Source organism: Calidris pugnax, unplaced genomic scaffold (assembly GCF_001431845.1).
Source record: "Calidris pugnax isolate Ruff unplaced genomic scaffold, ASM143184v1 scaffold153, whole genome shotgun sequence".
NCBI lineage: Eukaryota > Metazoa > Chordata > Aves > Charadriiformes > Scolopacidae > Calidris > Calidris pugnax.
The window spans coordinates 9,583,376-9,599,160 of record NW_015090999.1 but is presented as its reverse complement, the minus strand read 5'-3'; the positions used below and the strand labels follow the sequence as shown (position 1 = coordinate 9,599,160).

Genomic DNA, 15,785 nt, shown 5'->3' with positions numbered 1-15,785 from the left:
TACACCAAATACATATAAACTTTACTAGTTTAATGCACTAGCAAATGGAAAGCCACAAAAACATTCTTATTGTACTTCAAGTCAAACAGCCATATTACGGGTTTACAAATTTCAGAAAACGTTAAGACACTTTTCAAAGCTAATAAATATTAAAACAATACCATCTATTAAGAAGCATGAAGTAACTAGCAAGTACTAGATACAATAGCAGATGTGCTCGAAAATGATAAAGATGCCAACTGAAAGTAAAAGGGTTACTCACCTTCAAATAAGAGTAAAAAGATCTTGAGAAATCCAACATATTTTGTTTGGTCTTTTTTAAATGGATAACATCACCTCATGAGTTTTTAAGGGATTATAGAAAAGGGCAGCATAAACAAGGGAATACAAAGACTTTCTATAGTACAGATTAACATGGAGAAAAAGAAAATGAAAAAAATGAAGTCTTTGATATTACTATGTAAAAGGAAGAAACAGCAGACCTATGGGAGTGTTCCGAATAAGCACAAAAGGAACTTTCACTTGGTACAACTGTTCTAAAAATCCAAGTGGAGCTAAGGTGGGCTAACTAACGGAGAAATAAATACTTTTAACTAAAAATATTATAGGACGTAATATGTATTCAGGATTTCAATGAGTTAGCAATGTGCAAGTTTATACACCCACAAAATTAGTTTAACCTCTTGAATTTCACTACTACCTGAAAAAGTCACAAAACTATGAAGAAAATATTTAAAATCCATGTATTCAAGAATGCTGTCTCTGTACAGATAAACTCCCCCGCCTTCATATAAATAGGCATGAGTAAAAATGCCCAGGAATAGTAATTAATATACCAAATACTTCACTACTAATTGGCATATTCATTAACATGTCTCTGCTCTAGACTGTTTTAATATTTTCCATTAAGCAAGAATGGGATCCAACAAAGAAATAAATTTGTGCAGACTCTAAGAATCCATTCTTCGGTTAAAGTATTTAAGCTCTAGATTTAATTCTAAAGTCCCCAAAATTCTGCAAGACAATAGAACACCTCAACCCATGTTTACCCAGAATATCTTTAACATGTGACTCAAGGTGAATAACCATTTTACGGTGGTAAAGTTGAGTGTCATCACTTTTTCCTCCCTGAAACTTGCTGCTTTCCCATGGCTATTGATAACTGCATTTTTCATAAATTGAGTCTTTCAGTGTGTTTAATCATGCTGATGATATCATGACTGAGAGCTTTAAGGGATGTGGGTGCTACAGGTGCTACAGATGCTACCCAGATGTCATAAAGGAACATGCCTAACATAGAAGCATCCATGTTTGCTAAGTGGCTTTAAGTTCTTGAATCTCCATTTTGGATGAAGGCATCCGAAGTAGGATGCAAGTAGCCTATGGACATAATGACCTTTTAACAATATGATCCTACGTGATACTGTCTTTTCCAGAGGAGTTCAGGCTAGCTGGTTCCCTGCTTTAACAGTAAGTGATTGTTCTCATTTTGCCTAAGTCTTCAAAGAGTTTAAACATCATCCATCACTTACACTCAAGGTGACAGTTTAAATTTCTCTCCCAGATCCTGGTTGACATAGCTTTTAAATCATTACAGAAGAATTGGATGTTATGATTCTGTCTTGGAACAAGGGCTTATGATCTATGCCTGCCCAAAGACTCCACTGAAAGCAACCACCCTGAAGACTGTGAAATAAATACAATCATAATTTGAATGTCTATGCCATTTAAGTGTTTTTACTTTGACCTCCCAAAATGTCAGAACTGAAAAGAATACTATTTCTCCACCCCTTCTCCTATTTAAATCGTAACCACTAATACGTGAGAGAGGGATGAAGATATAAAACATGAGACTGTGGAAGCTGGGTATGGCAAGAAAATTATTCTGTGAAGTGTTAAGTAGATGGAGAAAAGCAAGGGAAGAATAAAAAGAGTAAACAAGTAGAATAGATTTGACTCCCCTGAACATCATGAGACAAATGAGAATAATGCAAAACCAAAAAGGAATTAAAAAAAAAAAAAAAAGGCCAAGAGAAGATGTTTGTTTTGGGCTTACTTGACCAAATCTTCTAAAAACTGTGAGAAAAGATACATGGAAGACTAAAAGTTGTCTTTTATTTACTAGGGAAATGAGCATAATCAAATCTCCAGCCTCCCAAAATATTTTAAAAAGGTTTCTATACTATGACCTTAATAGCTATAATCCACACTTGCCTCCAAATAACATCATAGACAGGATCCAGACACACACCAGAACCTTGAAGGTCTTCCTGTTCAGAATCATTGAATGTTTTGCAACTGCCATCTACTTTGTTTATCAGAAGACATTTAAAAGGAGGAGGTTCTGATATTGAAGCTGGTACCAAACCTAAATCAAAGAGCAAAAAGACCAGAAAAACATGAAGACTCCACTCATTACATGGCATTTTTTATGCATGAAGCATTAATGTAGTAGGGAAGAACAGATACTACAGTTTATTTTTTGCTGTAGCAGTGTAAGATTTAAGTGCAAGAAAAGCTTAGACTTTTACATTCTTTCTTTTGATAAAATTAATTTCTAAAGGAGCTAGGATCACCACGTGCAGTATAACTAGAAAGTAAAAATATTTTAATTCCCCCTATTCATGTTTTTGACTTGTTGATCCTCTATTGTTTGCACGACTGAAACTGTATTTTCTCCAATACTTCTATAAGCATTTAAAATATTATAGAAGAGGTCTTGCCTATTATATGCCTGCTTGCAAATATCTCTGATGTAGCAAGCACATGAGAATTAATGAGAGCTTCATCGATCCGGAGAAAGGTCTGGTCTCCACTCGCTCCAATCCATGTTGCTTTGCGTCCATATTTAGAGCCTATATTAGGCATAGGTGCTGGTTTTGCATTCCAGTAGGGCATATCCAGAATTGGTCTACCAAGTTGACCTTTCTATAGGGAGAATGCAAGAATTAGTAAATAACAGTAACAGTAAGTCTCAAAGACAAACAAATTACTTCAGTAGCTTCAGCATACAACATTAGTAGTATGGAAGAGAGAGCTTGCCACAAAATTACTTTCAAAAAGCAATTGTTACTGCAAGTGAAGCATTACATCTTTAAATAAAAGGAACAAGTTACTGACAGATGTTCTCCTCCATATTCAGTTAAATTTTTGAGTGTAACTTTTTTTTTTTAATGCAACTCAAACTCTCCAGTATGGATAACCTTCCTTTCCATCTTCAGGATCAAGTATAGAAGTCTTATTCTCCTTCAGTACCTAGTATCTGAATAACTTCAGCGCTAAACAAGGAATGAGTTAATAGGGGAAAAAAAAAAAAAGTACATTCAGATTCAGACAGTCCAAATTCCACTCAATTCTAAAATAATATGAACTGTAAGTCTTACACACCAAATACCTCTTATAAGTACCTAGAAATCAATTAGGACATCAAATTTGAGCTAAAATGAGCATAAAGTGTCTAAGCAAGCACCTCTGCATATGCTCATTAACATCCTGACCTGGAGATCTAGGGCCTCATCTCCTACATACAACTAGTTACTGTGAGATGGACCAACAGTTCTTATACTGTACCGAAGTATGTCGTAAGAACTGCAATAAACCTGCTCAGACTCCATCTCCCTCACCGAGGCAAAGGAAATTCATTGCAGGCTAATGAAGTCAAGCTAACTTTTTATTTAGAATGGTAAGGGAGAAGAAACACGCATGTGCAGCAAATATCTTCTGCCCGGCATGTTACTCATCTCTCTTTCTACCTGACACTGTAAGTAAACTTAGTCAAGACATTTTCAAGAGCTATGCTTGCTTTTGAGCTTATCTTGACTTTATGAAGCTTTCAACAAAGTTTCAAGTATTACAATATTAAAACTAGACACTTAGAACAGGTGGTTTAAACACAGTCTAAATTTATTTTTTTCTTCTGGAAAAAGAAAAAACTCTCAGTCAACAGACAGGCTGTAAAATCCTATTTCTGAGGGTGAATTTGGTTTTTCAGTAGCTAAGTTTCACTGCAGGTCCCCAAAGCTTAAACTTTTATGTGTCCAAGTCACTTTTGATAAAAACATGGGACACCAAAGCTCTTACTAAAAGTCTGAAAAACAACAAAATGTTACCTAATCAAAGAGCCATCTTGTGGCATACTTAATTCAAAATACAATTTTCCACTTCTAAAATTTCAGTCTTCAACTTTTTTTCTTTTTTTATTGTAAAAAGACAGATTTCAAAAGGTGCAATTTCTCTTCTGTTATCTTTGGCAGTACATAGTTTTAAAAGCATACAAAAATAGCTCAATATCTATAGCTTAGCTCTTGCCAAAAGAACATTAGTGGGAAAGCACGAACAGCAGATGACTCTGGATAGATTGCAGTGGGAGGGGAGGACAAGGAGGCACAAAAGCCTGAAGTCAGGATGAATGAAACTAAACGATGTTGAAGTGCTTATTCTGTGAATATAAGAATGGATTCCACATAGACATAGGAGAATACATGTCACGTGGATATGAAAGAAGAGTACCAGAGTTATGCTGTGTTATACTGAACAATACTATCTCCTCAACTCTAAGCATAACTTCTGCAACCATTCCTATGAAAGAAAACAGGACACTTATTTTTTCTAACAAATGCAGACAGAAAAATAATAGAATATGCAAGAGACACTTATTTGCAACCGAGTTTGCAACAATAAGAGTTTTCTCAAATTGGTACACCTTGTAAAATAACCCAGTTTGAAACCACCACCTTCATTAAAATATAAAAATCACCCAGAATTTCTACCATCATGCTTTTCTAACCACAACAATATTAGCGGCCACATTTTTAACCGTAACAGGCACAAAAGACAAGCAAAAGTCACGAGCAGTTCTGTCATAGCAAGTATAAGCAGTTTTGAAAGGCCTTTGAACAACAAATTAATTAATAGCTTATTCCCATAAGTAAATATTATTATTTCCTTACTGAGAAACTTCCAAATGTGAAAACCTGGCCATCCATTAAGAGAATAGCTGTATGGTTGCTCCCAGCAGTAACTTGTGTACTAGGACCTGGTAATGCTTGCACCAAAGTGGGACATCCCCTATAGCAAAACAAAGTGATTTTCTATCAATACACGTTTATGTAACATTTAACACATACATTAGTACTGTAAGGATTTCAGTCACTGTGAAATATATTCTCTATGTTCACATGCTATACAGAATCAGAATCGAGCAACATCTTAAATATTAAAGGAACAGAAATTTGAAAGACTGTACCAGATATTTTTATGCCCTCTTGTTACAGGAAACCAGTTGAAGTACCCTCTCTTCAGTTAAATTCATAAATTAGTACAGAATAAAAATAGCTAATTTAACATATAATTACTGTAGTTACACTAATAAATACATGCCTGTATATATGTACATATACAAAAATATTGCAATGAACTGTAGCAGTTAACAAAAAAAAAATATCTTGTTAGGACACTGGTTAAGCACCTAAAAAACCTGTTCGCATTATGAAGCCAGCAAAGCCTTATGTGGTTGTTAACCTAATACAATTACCAGAAGCAATACTGATACGGCCATCCTGAGATCACTGTCTAGGGAATTATAGAAAAAAGAGAAGGTCTACCCAGCTCCATCAGCTTTCTACTGGAGAATAAGTCATTAAAAAACTGCTCGCAATCGAACTCAGACTCAAGACAGAACAAACCTCCCCAAACTATTTTCCAGAAAGATCTGAAAAAGTCTAATCCACGTGCCTCCCAAACATGGTCAGATATAAGAAGATAAATTTTCCATTCCAGTAAAAATGAAGGGAAAAAACCTAATAGGACAATCAAGAAGCAAAGAAAGAAAACTTGAAGTGATGACTTAGAACAGAAATAGCAGAAAAAAGAAATAAGCATGAGATACTAAAACTAGAATTTTTATCTCAATCTCAACGAAGTGAAGAGGAGCCTACGTGAACTGTACCAGACTTTGAATCCCATAATGAGTGTCTACCCAGACTTAAAATTTATTGTGAACTTAGAAAGACTGAATTTGAAGAACAAGATATTCCCAAATAACTCAATGTGAAACGCTGACCCCAGAGAACAGTAGCACTATTTTAACCTTATTTTAAACATGCACTTTCAAAAGTAGGTTAGTCTAAAATAAGAACAGGTTGTCTTATGCTGGAATTAAAAAAAAAAAAAAAAAGTGTCCGCCCACAGCATCCTAGCTATGCTTTAGCAGCTGATGTGCCAAAAGATGGGTTATCTGCATGTTCTGATTTTGGCTGAATTGGAGGTAAAACAGAAGTCAAGAAAGTAGGAGGAAGGAGAGGCATCAAGTGCTCAGTAGGGAAAGGGAAAAAGGGTAGATGTGAAGATGTGAACATATGGCAATGTGGAAGAGAGGAATGTAGCACAAAGACATGTTGATGACCTGAAGGAGGGGGAACCCAGGTAGGCACATGGGTTTGGACATCAGTAAGATTATACACAGACACATAGAGCGAAGTTTAGTAGCATCAATGATGAAACATTTTTAAAACCAAAGAAACATTACATGAAGCAGAAATTAAAAACATAGTTAAGAACTAATCCAAAAGCATTGCTAATAAAAATATTTCTTTTTACCAAAGTTTTTTTTCCTTTCCCTCAAAATTATGATAGCTGCAGGCACAGAATTATCAATCCTATGCATGTTTAAAAAAGAAAGTGAATGTTTGATCTCTCTGATGCATAAAAGCTAAGCTATTATCACCAGAACTACTTATATTCCTGTTTTGCCTACTGAATCTATCGGCAATGTTATTTGAATGCTGCGTATGATATTCCCTTGCAGCTGAGCAAAACTGGAGAAGCAACTGATGTAGAAATACATAATATGTTATCCTCTTAAATAGCTCTTTTATTAAGATCATCCAGCTTTTGGAATGGCAAACTACAGTGTTTCAATTAAAGAACTTAACAGGAAAAACCTTAAGACATTTAATGACATCTCTAAAAAAGAAAGTAAAATTATAGAAAAATAGTTTTCACTTCATAAAAGGAGGAGAGATTTGGAAAAAATACAGTAAGTTAGCTAGACTGATGTAAATGGAATTTAAAACCTGTGAGACTATTGAGCATTTCCCAAACACTCTGAAAGTCACACAGAAAAACTCATCATAGACACTTAAGAGTCTGAGAAACTCTTCAGACAAAATTCTGATAAGCAGGGTTTCTCCATTTGAATGGGAAAAAGCAAGTAGTATTCTTCTGGGAGGCAGCTGAAGGACACATTAGTGTCAGACTCACAGATTCTTTGGCTTCTGGATACGACACAGGAATTTGACGCAGGTCAATCGCAAAAGACCAACCTCAACTATACAGAAAGCAACCTGAGATCCCTGGGGAAAATGTAAGATTGCTGAACAAAAAGGAGCAGATATACACGCGTCGGCTAACTCATGATCCTGCAGAAGGTCCAAATACATTTTGGCTGTCCACACCGAAACCCTCTTCCATGCTGAAGGGGACAGCTTTCCTGGAAGCTGCCCTGGGCTTTGAAAACGCCTCCTGCATTCAGTGTCCCACCGGTCGCTGTCCATGGTACCCATCCAGCCACCCGGGGCAGCTGACCGTGGTGCTGACCGTTCCACTTCCCCACGGGCTGTCGCCGTGCAGTGGGTGACAAGGAAACCAGCAACAACTTCTGTCAATGCCAGGCAGGGCCGGGCAGTATGGAGTTAAAAAGAAAATGGAGAGGTTTGGGTTTCGGAGGTAGCTGGAAGTTTGGTGAAAAGACGTAAGTAAGACCTGCACCGCATCGGTGGAAGTAACACAATCAGACAATGCATCTAGAAACACTGTCCTATCGAAGCAAGAGGATGGGACACCTTTTTTTTTTTTTTCCTCCACACATATTAATAAGATATAGTCTCTACGTTTTGTCTTGAAATAGAATATAGCTGGCTGTCCAAGGACTGTCTGCTCAGTTTTCTTCCCCATTATTGTTGAACCTTCGGAAGCAAAAATCGTATCAGCGTTGTCTTTACTTTAGTTGTTCCACTTCTGAGCCTTGAGCTCCAGATCACGTGCTTGCTAACGCAGTGCTCGAGTCCACAGTTTGTATCAGAAATGCAGGCAAATTCTGAACAACAACAGAAAGATCCTGGAGTTTTAAGTCCCAGCTTTTTGAGAGAAGCACCAGCAGCAAGCTTACCTGAATGCAAGACATACTATTTTTCACCGAGACTAGATACAGCAAAGCATCTCTTGCTTCCACTGAGTTTCTATCCACCAGCATCTAATTTGAGGAGAATATAAGCAGAGACTGACAAACCCTTTATGTAGTGAATAGCTCATCAACATCTGCCACTGTGGATTTTACAACAAAAAGCCTATGCAGACTAGTTTAATGGCTCCAGCATACCAATATGGAAAAAAATGGCCTCCCAGGAATCAGATCACTTGCATTTTTAAGTGCTCCATCTGTGAATGGCTGACATCGCTGCTGGAGAAAATAGTATCACCTGGTGCATATTGCTTGTTCCTCCACACCACTTCAGTTCTCAGGTTTATTGAGAATGACATCGTCCTGTTCATCTGCTGTTTCGTGTGCATGAAAAAAAAATTGTCCAAAGTCCTTCTAGGATATGTAATACACCTCACTCCTGCTGAAGTAAGAGGAATCTTTGGTGTTTAGCACACTCTAATAGAGGAGTCCAGAGTCCCCTTAATTAAAGAGAAAGACATGTCTGGACAGGCGCGCAGAATTTAAAATAGTTAAGCTTTTTCAAGACTTTTGAAAATAAAGTCTCACTACTAAATCTTTACATTGCAAGACAGAAGTCCCTGAAAGGGTAAGTCATCAATCACTGCCCAGGAACTTCCATCATTCCTTCATCTGACAATGAAGATGGCGCTCTCAGATGAAAATGAGAGTTCCTGCACTTGCCCTGACACTTCTTGTTTTCATGGGCCCCCACATTTAGATATTCTAGCTAGGCTGCCTAAATATTACTTCTTTTTTTTATTTATTCTTGCCTCTCTATCTCTCCCGGAAACGCAGTCAATTATCAGTTCCTGGATTCAGAAGATGATGGTCTTCCTGAGGTCAATACAGGCAATGTGACACACTGCATGACTGACATACCACTGACCTGGCTGGAGCTGGCCATCTGAGCACCACTGCGTCCCAACTGAGGTGGAACTCTGCATAAGGATTCCCTGTTTCCTTCTCTGAATCCCTTACTGTGAGGACAGAGGAGAGATCTCTACTTAAAGCTGGAAAAAGAAGTACATCAATGAGGAAATTATCATTTGAATGATGGTGCTAAATAGCAATATAGTACTACAGCCAGTTCTCATGCATGGGACATACTCCAAATTTCTTCAAAGCTTTTGCCAGACACTCTCTAGGTTTTGTTGTAGAATGACACAAAGGTCAGTGCCAAGTCGCTGGTAGCTCTTCAGCTTCTAGGCCTGGTCAAACACTATCCTTTGGCACAGGACGTTTCATGTTCTCTTCTAAGATCTCACTTGGAACTACATTTGGTCTCCATCCAGTTTCTGTCTAAATAAGCACCAGACGTGGGGTTTACTGCCTGAAATCCTGACTGATTCAGCAGATAGCTCCAATGCCTTCAGGAAATCCAAGCGATTTCATCAGTTGGAAATAGGAGACAAGTTACCAGTACAAATGCCAATGCTATTTGTACCTCTTCAGTCTTTGAGACAGAAACTGGCCTTATTTTAGTAGTGACTTGAAATGCCAGCTAAAGCAGCTGTAGCTTGAAACAAGTACCCAAGAATTTCCAGGAACGAAAAAAAGAGCACTTCTCTGTGATATGGCTCTACCACAGGCAGAAACACAGACTGCATTCACCAGTCCAATGCAAACTTAGTAGGGATAACACTTTAGAGACTATCATTAGGCACAGCAGTCAGTACAAAGCAACACTTCCAGTAAAGTTTCTTTCTTCCTTCCCTCTCCCCCTTCTGTTTAGTGAATCCAATGAAAGTTTTAAGAAGATGAAGATTTCTTCAGAAACGTGACAAAAGAAGTGACTTGGAAGTCTCCAAAGAGATTGGGAGATAGATGGTAATTTTCATCTCACTGCTACAAGAGAAATGACAGAACTGAAGACAGGTCATGGATGCTCCACTCCATATGTCTTTTATATAAGGATATTGGGAATTACTGGACATTCACAAAGCCTCAATGATTCCTACTCTTCAAAATCCCACATCTTATGTGTTTTATGGTATACGTACATGTCCAAAGCACATTATAACATTTCTTTTTATGGCAGGACACCAATTTTTTTTACTTTTATGAGTAGGTAAGATACTTAGGATGAAACACCAAGGGCTAGACTGAACTTCACAATAAAGACACCTATATTTAATTATCTATGCTCTCACTGTAGTCAATGAAGATCAAAGCCATAAAGTTCACAGAGCTACTGAGCATACCTAAAGCACATAAGTTAGTGGTTAGTCAAATAGCTCTCCACACTCTGTTGACTTCTCTATTTTCATTGACCACAAAGAAAGCACTTTCATGCCGACATCTAAAATAGGTGTCTACAAAATGCAGCTGAGACCCAAGCTCAGTGACTTACATAGATTAATAATAAACAAAAATGAGATTTTATCATAACTGAACTATTGTGTAACAGAAGCAGGTTAATCTAGGTTTACAACATAATACTATTTGAATTATTGCACGCGTAGTGTTTTACAGAAATAATGATCTCTTAAGGAGATTTCAATGTCATTCTCTCACACGTAGGGAGAACTGAAGAGACAGCATTTCAAACTCAATTATCAAAGCTATGTTAATAACTATGCATAAAAGTCTGCATGTATTAAACAAATTACTTATACAGTACAACAGTACTGTTACTCTATCTGTATCCAGAGGGTTATGGGGAATAAGTGCAGAACAAGAGCTTATTAACTTTATTTGGACAATAAACATTTGGAGTTTTCACACTTGTTAGCTACAGAGAAAAAGAAACGTAGCCCCTTGTTACGTAGCAGCAGAGCAATACACAACCACATCCATTAATTACCAGCTCACCTGGAATTAACATCACCGTGTCCAAGTTGCCCGTGCTGGCCATACCCAAACGTGTAAACATCACCACTCTCCATCAAAACCACTGAAAAACAAACAAAAAAAGAAGAGTATTTTTCTGACACACACATGTTAACACGGTCCTGCACCAGTGCTGGTTAGCCTTTCTGAGCAGCACAGTTAACGGTCCCTACTGAAACACCAGGAGATCTACACCAGATTCTACAACCCATCACAGCTAACATCTCTATGCATGGCTAAAGCTGTGCCATACAGATGTTTTTGAATGCCTCAAGAATTTCTTCAAAACTCTGACATAACTTAATATATGATACTTATAACCCTTTTCCAATGTCGGACAGTGTAGTAGGCTATAAAATAACACTGCAATCTTTTCAACCTTTAACACTCCTTTTAATGCATCCTTATTGAAAATTAAACACAAAGCAGTGAAAACACATATGATGATGTTAAAAAAAACCCCAAAACACCACAAAAATTCTACGCTGTAATTAACACTGATTAGTTTGGTTTTACCTGAATGGTGAAATCCACAACTGACTTGTACAGCTCGCAGTTCACAGTCAAAGCGGACAGCCCCTGGTGGATAGGTTGTGATTTTGCTGGCATCTTTCTCCCCTCTTTCTCCACTTCCGTCTATAAACAAAACTTTTCATTATATCTCATGTCTTCTAAAAGCTTTGTATTAGAAGAACGAATAGAACAAGAACAGTAAATAACTCCCCACCCAGCCATTTGTAAGGTAGGAGAAAGAACTCACAGAACAGCAAGAAGGACAGCTCAAAATGTGGCATCAAAGCAGATGTGAAAGATGACAGAAACTCTACTTCTAAACAACCTACTACAAAAAGTCACGCACTGGAAAATACCACATCCTCTAAAAGGGAAGCTTCCAACGAGCACACAAAAATGACCAGCAAAACAGGCAATTCAAACAACTTCAGAAGTTTTGCTTAATAACTACCACTTTTATTCTTCAATAAAATAGCGTTATGATACAGATAGAAAGCACTCTAGTTAAACTCAGTAGGCGTAGCCCTATTTTTTTTTCCAATTACTACTCATTAAAGATTTTACTCCAACTTGGCCACATAGCCCTTGTTTTACATAACTAGCAGTTACTTATGCAGTTTATTTCTAACAATGCCAACATACTCACTACTAGCACATCTGTTTCCTGTCCATTTAAGACATGTTTTTAGACATTGCTTCTGTGATTTCTTTTAGTAAATATGAAGGGCATTATTGGTTCCTAAAGCCAAACTGCTTTTGCATCAGATAAAAGCACTGAAGTGACAAACAAGTGTATTATTAACTTATTGAAAGCCACTATCTTCTCCAGAAATCAGAATGTTTACAGCATCTAACAATTACACTATAATTAAACTATACGGTCACAGTGTCGCAAAGGAAGGCAGTTTCACAATGTTAGCAAGAAATCAACATGACAGAGAAAAAGACAACATGCCCATCACCATTCAAACACCTACACCTGTGCAGAAAGAGGGCAACAAAAGCTCTAAGGAAAGTGCATTTTCACAATGTAAAATTTCATATATGACTTCGGTCACACTGTCTCTTAGCACAGAGAAATGACAGAAAATATATTACGCAAAAAATAACTGCACAAAGGAGATTCCATATTCTTTCCGTGATAATTCTGACAGATTACTTCTTTATTAACAAAATTGACAGAGGGAAACAATTTCTGCTCAAAGAATTCAAGGTCTTGTTAATTTAGATCTGTATTTATAATTTCTACATGTTATTCTGAATGATCATTAGTGGAAGTCTGAATTCTTGACTTACACTTACAGACTTACAAATCTTTTAGACTTAAAATATAATTCTGTTTTTATACATATCAATCAAGCTTTATTTCCTTTTTATTGCATGGAAACTGCTCATACAGTAAAGTCATTTCAGTGCTTCTATTACTAACCAGTTTTAGCAAATCTTACTGGCTGGAAATAAAGCTTTTTTTCTAGTCACGACTGAATACAGAAACCATATGAATATCCATGTTGTTTACATCAGTAAAGGGAAATATAAATACTAAGTAATGCTTTTGAATAATTAAGTTTAATAGCATAGGTAAAGAATCCTTTTGAAAATGTGGGTGCCCTTCATCAAAAAGAATTACACTTGCACTAGATGTTGGATATGTGTGAAATGGAGACACGCTGAAGGAATTCTCTAGCTCTAAGAATTGCCACGGGATGTTTGAGGTTTTTCCAACAGCACCAGTTGTGTACTATCAGACTGTATGCACATTAGAAAAATTGTTTCTGAAGGTCTTTTTTCTGCAGCTTTTTTCTTTTTGTATTAACAACAAAAGCAAACACAAAGAGATAGAATCACTATTTAACAACAACAAAACCCTCTGAAAACCCAGAATTTTGCCATAATATGCTTCTAGTATTTTATTTAACAATTCAGCTATTTCTCAAATACACTGTCTTTGAACTTTTTATGCCTCCTTTTGCATTAAAATCTGCATGCAAAAGCAAGCAAGAGATGGTTCTAAGGGCTAATATTGCCACCAGAAATATTTATTCAGCAAGCAGCCTATTTACCGCTTCCCTCTTTCACACAAGCTTTTGGGATAGAAGCAGAAAAAAGCTAATTGTTCTGGAAGTCTCTGTGTGGCCCCTGTCTCCCCTCCTCCCTCAGTCATTGATGACTGTAACGAAAAATATAAGCTCTCCCACTGTGCAAATGAACTTGAACAGTCATCTGCCAGGAATGCAAATGTCCTATAAGTATGGCTCATGGGCTCATGGCTGCACGCACTTTCTACAATGAAACAAACAACACACAGCAACCACGTCACTTATGCACAGTCATATTAACAAAATGTAGCAGAAGCTGTATTCTGGACATGCACCAGTGGCACCTGGTACAGGTGAGGTACACCTGCATTTCCTGCCTCATTGTAAGAAAAACATATCACTCTTAAGCGCTTCAACAATTGCTAATAAACAAATAATAAATAAAAGATGATTCTAGATATAATTCCATTTTTTCCAAACTTGCAAATGAAAGCATAACACTGTATCACCCTTAAGGAGACACTAAATATTCTTGTGCAAAATGTAGAGACAAGTACATTCACATGAAACAAATTTTGCAATTCCTTTTCCTTTAAAATAAATTTATGTCAAAGGAAAAAGAGCTTGCATTTTCAAATTCCAAAGCTAACTCCTCAAAGCCTTTAAGACTGGAAGAATGGAAGCAGTGACTTCCACATATATCTTCCTTTGCTTAAGTGTGAAATCTGCAAACTGGATGGAAATCTGAAAATGGAACTCCTCTCGGCCTTCTTTGAGTGGTTAGTAACTGTCTCATGAGTTTTCCATCAGCTGGATTTTCAGAACTTGATAAGCACACTTAAAATAATTTACATGCACTAAGCAGCCTTGTAACTAAAAAAAGTAAGGTTCAGCTATTCTTCTTCATGAGGAAAAAAAGGTCTTTCAACTAAAATTATCACTAAACAGAATATCACTACTACCTTTAGAGCATACTTTTGGGCTATACTGTTTATCTGTATACTCCATTACATGGCCAATGCGTATCACATTTTTCTAGCAGCACTTATCAGAAGAACCAAGTTCTACAAACTCTTACACTTAAAGATAAGGCTGCAAATAAACTGGGTCATCCCCTTTCCTTTCAGTGAGTCAAAATTTTTTTAGATACACGAGCGAAAATTGGATGCAGAGAGCTTATTTGCACGTCTCAAGGAATAATTGTAACTATAGAGATACACACCTCCTTCTCTTCAAACAATTGTGTATATATTAATTCCATTAGAAAAAAATCAAAACAACTGTTCCTAAAAAGGAAGCATAGAAAGAAAGACATACAGTAGCATAGACTCTTCTGGTTAAATGAATGGAACCTTCTAAACAGAGCAAGTTAGCACTTCAAGTCTTACCCAACTGTACTACCTCTCAACTGGAACTTTGACTCTTTTATATCTCTCTGAGAGAGAGGAAAGCACCAAGGAAAAGCTCCAAAGTGCTTCTTGCAATTAACACTGAGGGGTGGGCTCCATGAACACCTTCAAAATGATGGGTTTTCATCTTGGTTATCTTATGCATTTGGGGATGGAAAGCAAGATAAGTGGAAATACAGCCAACCAACCCTCTCCCACCACTCCATTTTCATTAGAAAATCCTTAACTCCTGAAGAAAATTTTTCACTCTGTGAAACACACTCAGAAGTTCTCTTGGCTGATATTGCCAAGAGAAAGTGTGCTGCTTTTCAGGAACAAAGAAAAAGCTCGTTCAGTCCCAAACAGCATGTGAAGTCATAACCTATAAATGAGAGTTCTGCTGGCAAAATAAACCCCATCATTGTTACAGAATGGAATTTCAGGCCCTTGGTTCAGACCTGAGGAAAAACATTCTTCAGCTGCAAGAAGGGTGATATTTCATTTCTCACTGACCATCTTTGGAGGAAGGAAAAAGCACTTCTGAAGATATTAAATATGTTTCTTCTCCCCACAGAGGAAAAACTTTAATGCAATATGACCATACACAAAAAATTCTTAGAATAAAAATTTATACCACATCATTTGCCAACAAATCCTTGTTCTGTTTAGCACTGAGTACCCAAATACTGCATATCAGTGTGGCGGTGTGCTCTCCCTGGTTTGCCCCCCCCGCCTCCCTCTCGGTATTTTGAAAGACATCTCAATGAAAGCCCTGAAACTGTACTTATGTCTATT

General features: G+C 37.1%; 1 protein-coding gene across 1 annotated transcript in view; it reads right to left on the bottom strand.

Annotated features, from left to right (window-relative positions):
• LOC106895870 (E3 ubiquitin-protein ligase MYCBP2) overlaps positions 1–15,785 on the bottom strand; it is a 150,439-nt gene that overhangs the window by 49,783 nt on the left and 84,871 nt on the right. The window contains exons 19-23 of the mRNA XM_014955519.1: positions 11,567–11,686; positions 11,033–11,114; positions 4,950–5,067; positions 2,724–2,928; positions 2,215–2,368 (exon numbers count right to left, since the gene is read on the bottom strand). Of these exons, the coding sequence (XP_014811005.1) occupies positions 2,215–2,368; positions 2,724–2,928; positions 4,950–5,067; positions 11,033–11,114; positions 11,567–11,686 (679 nt within the window). The remainder of the gene's footprint in view (positions 1–2,214; positions 2,369–2,723; positions 2,929–4,949; positions 5,068–11,032; positions 11,115–11,566; positions 11,687–15,785) is intronic.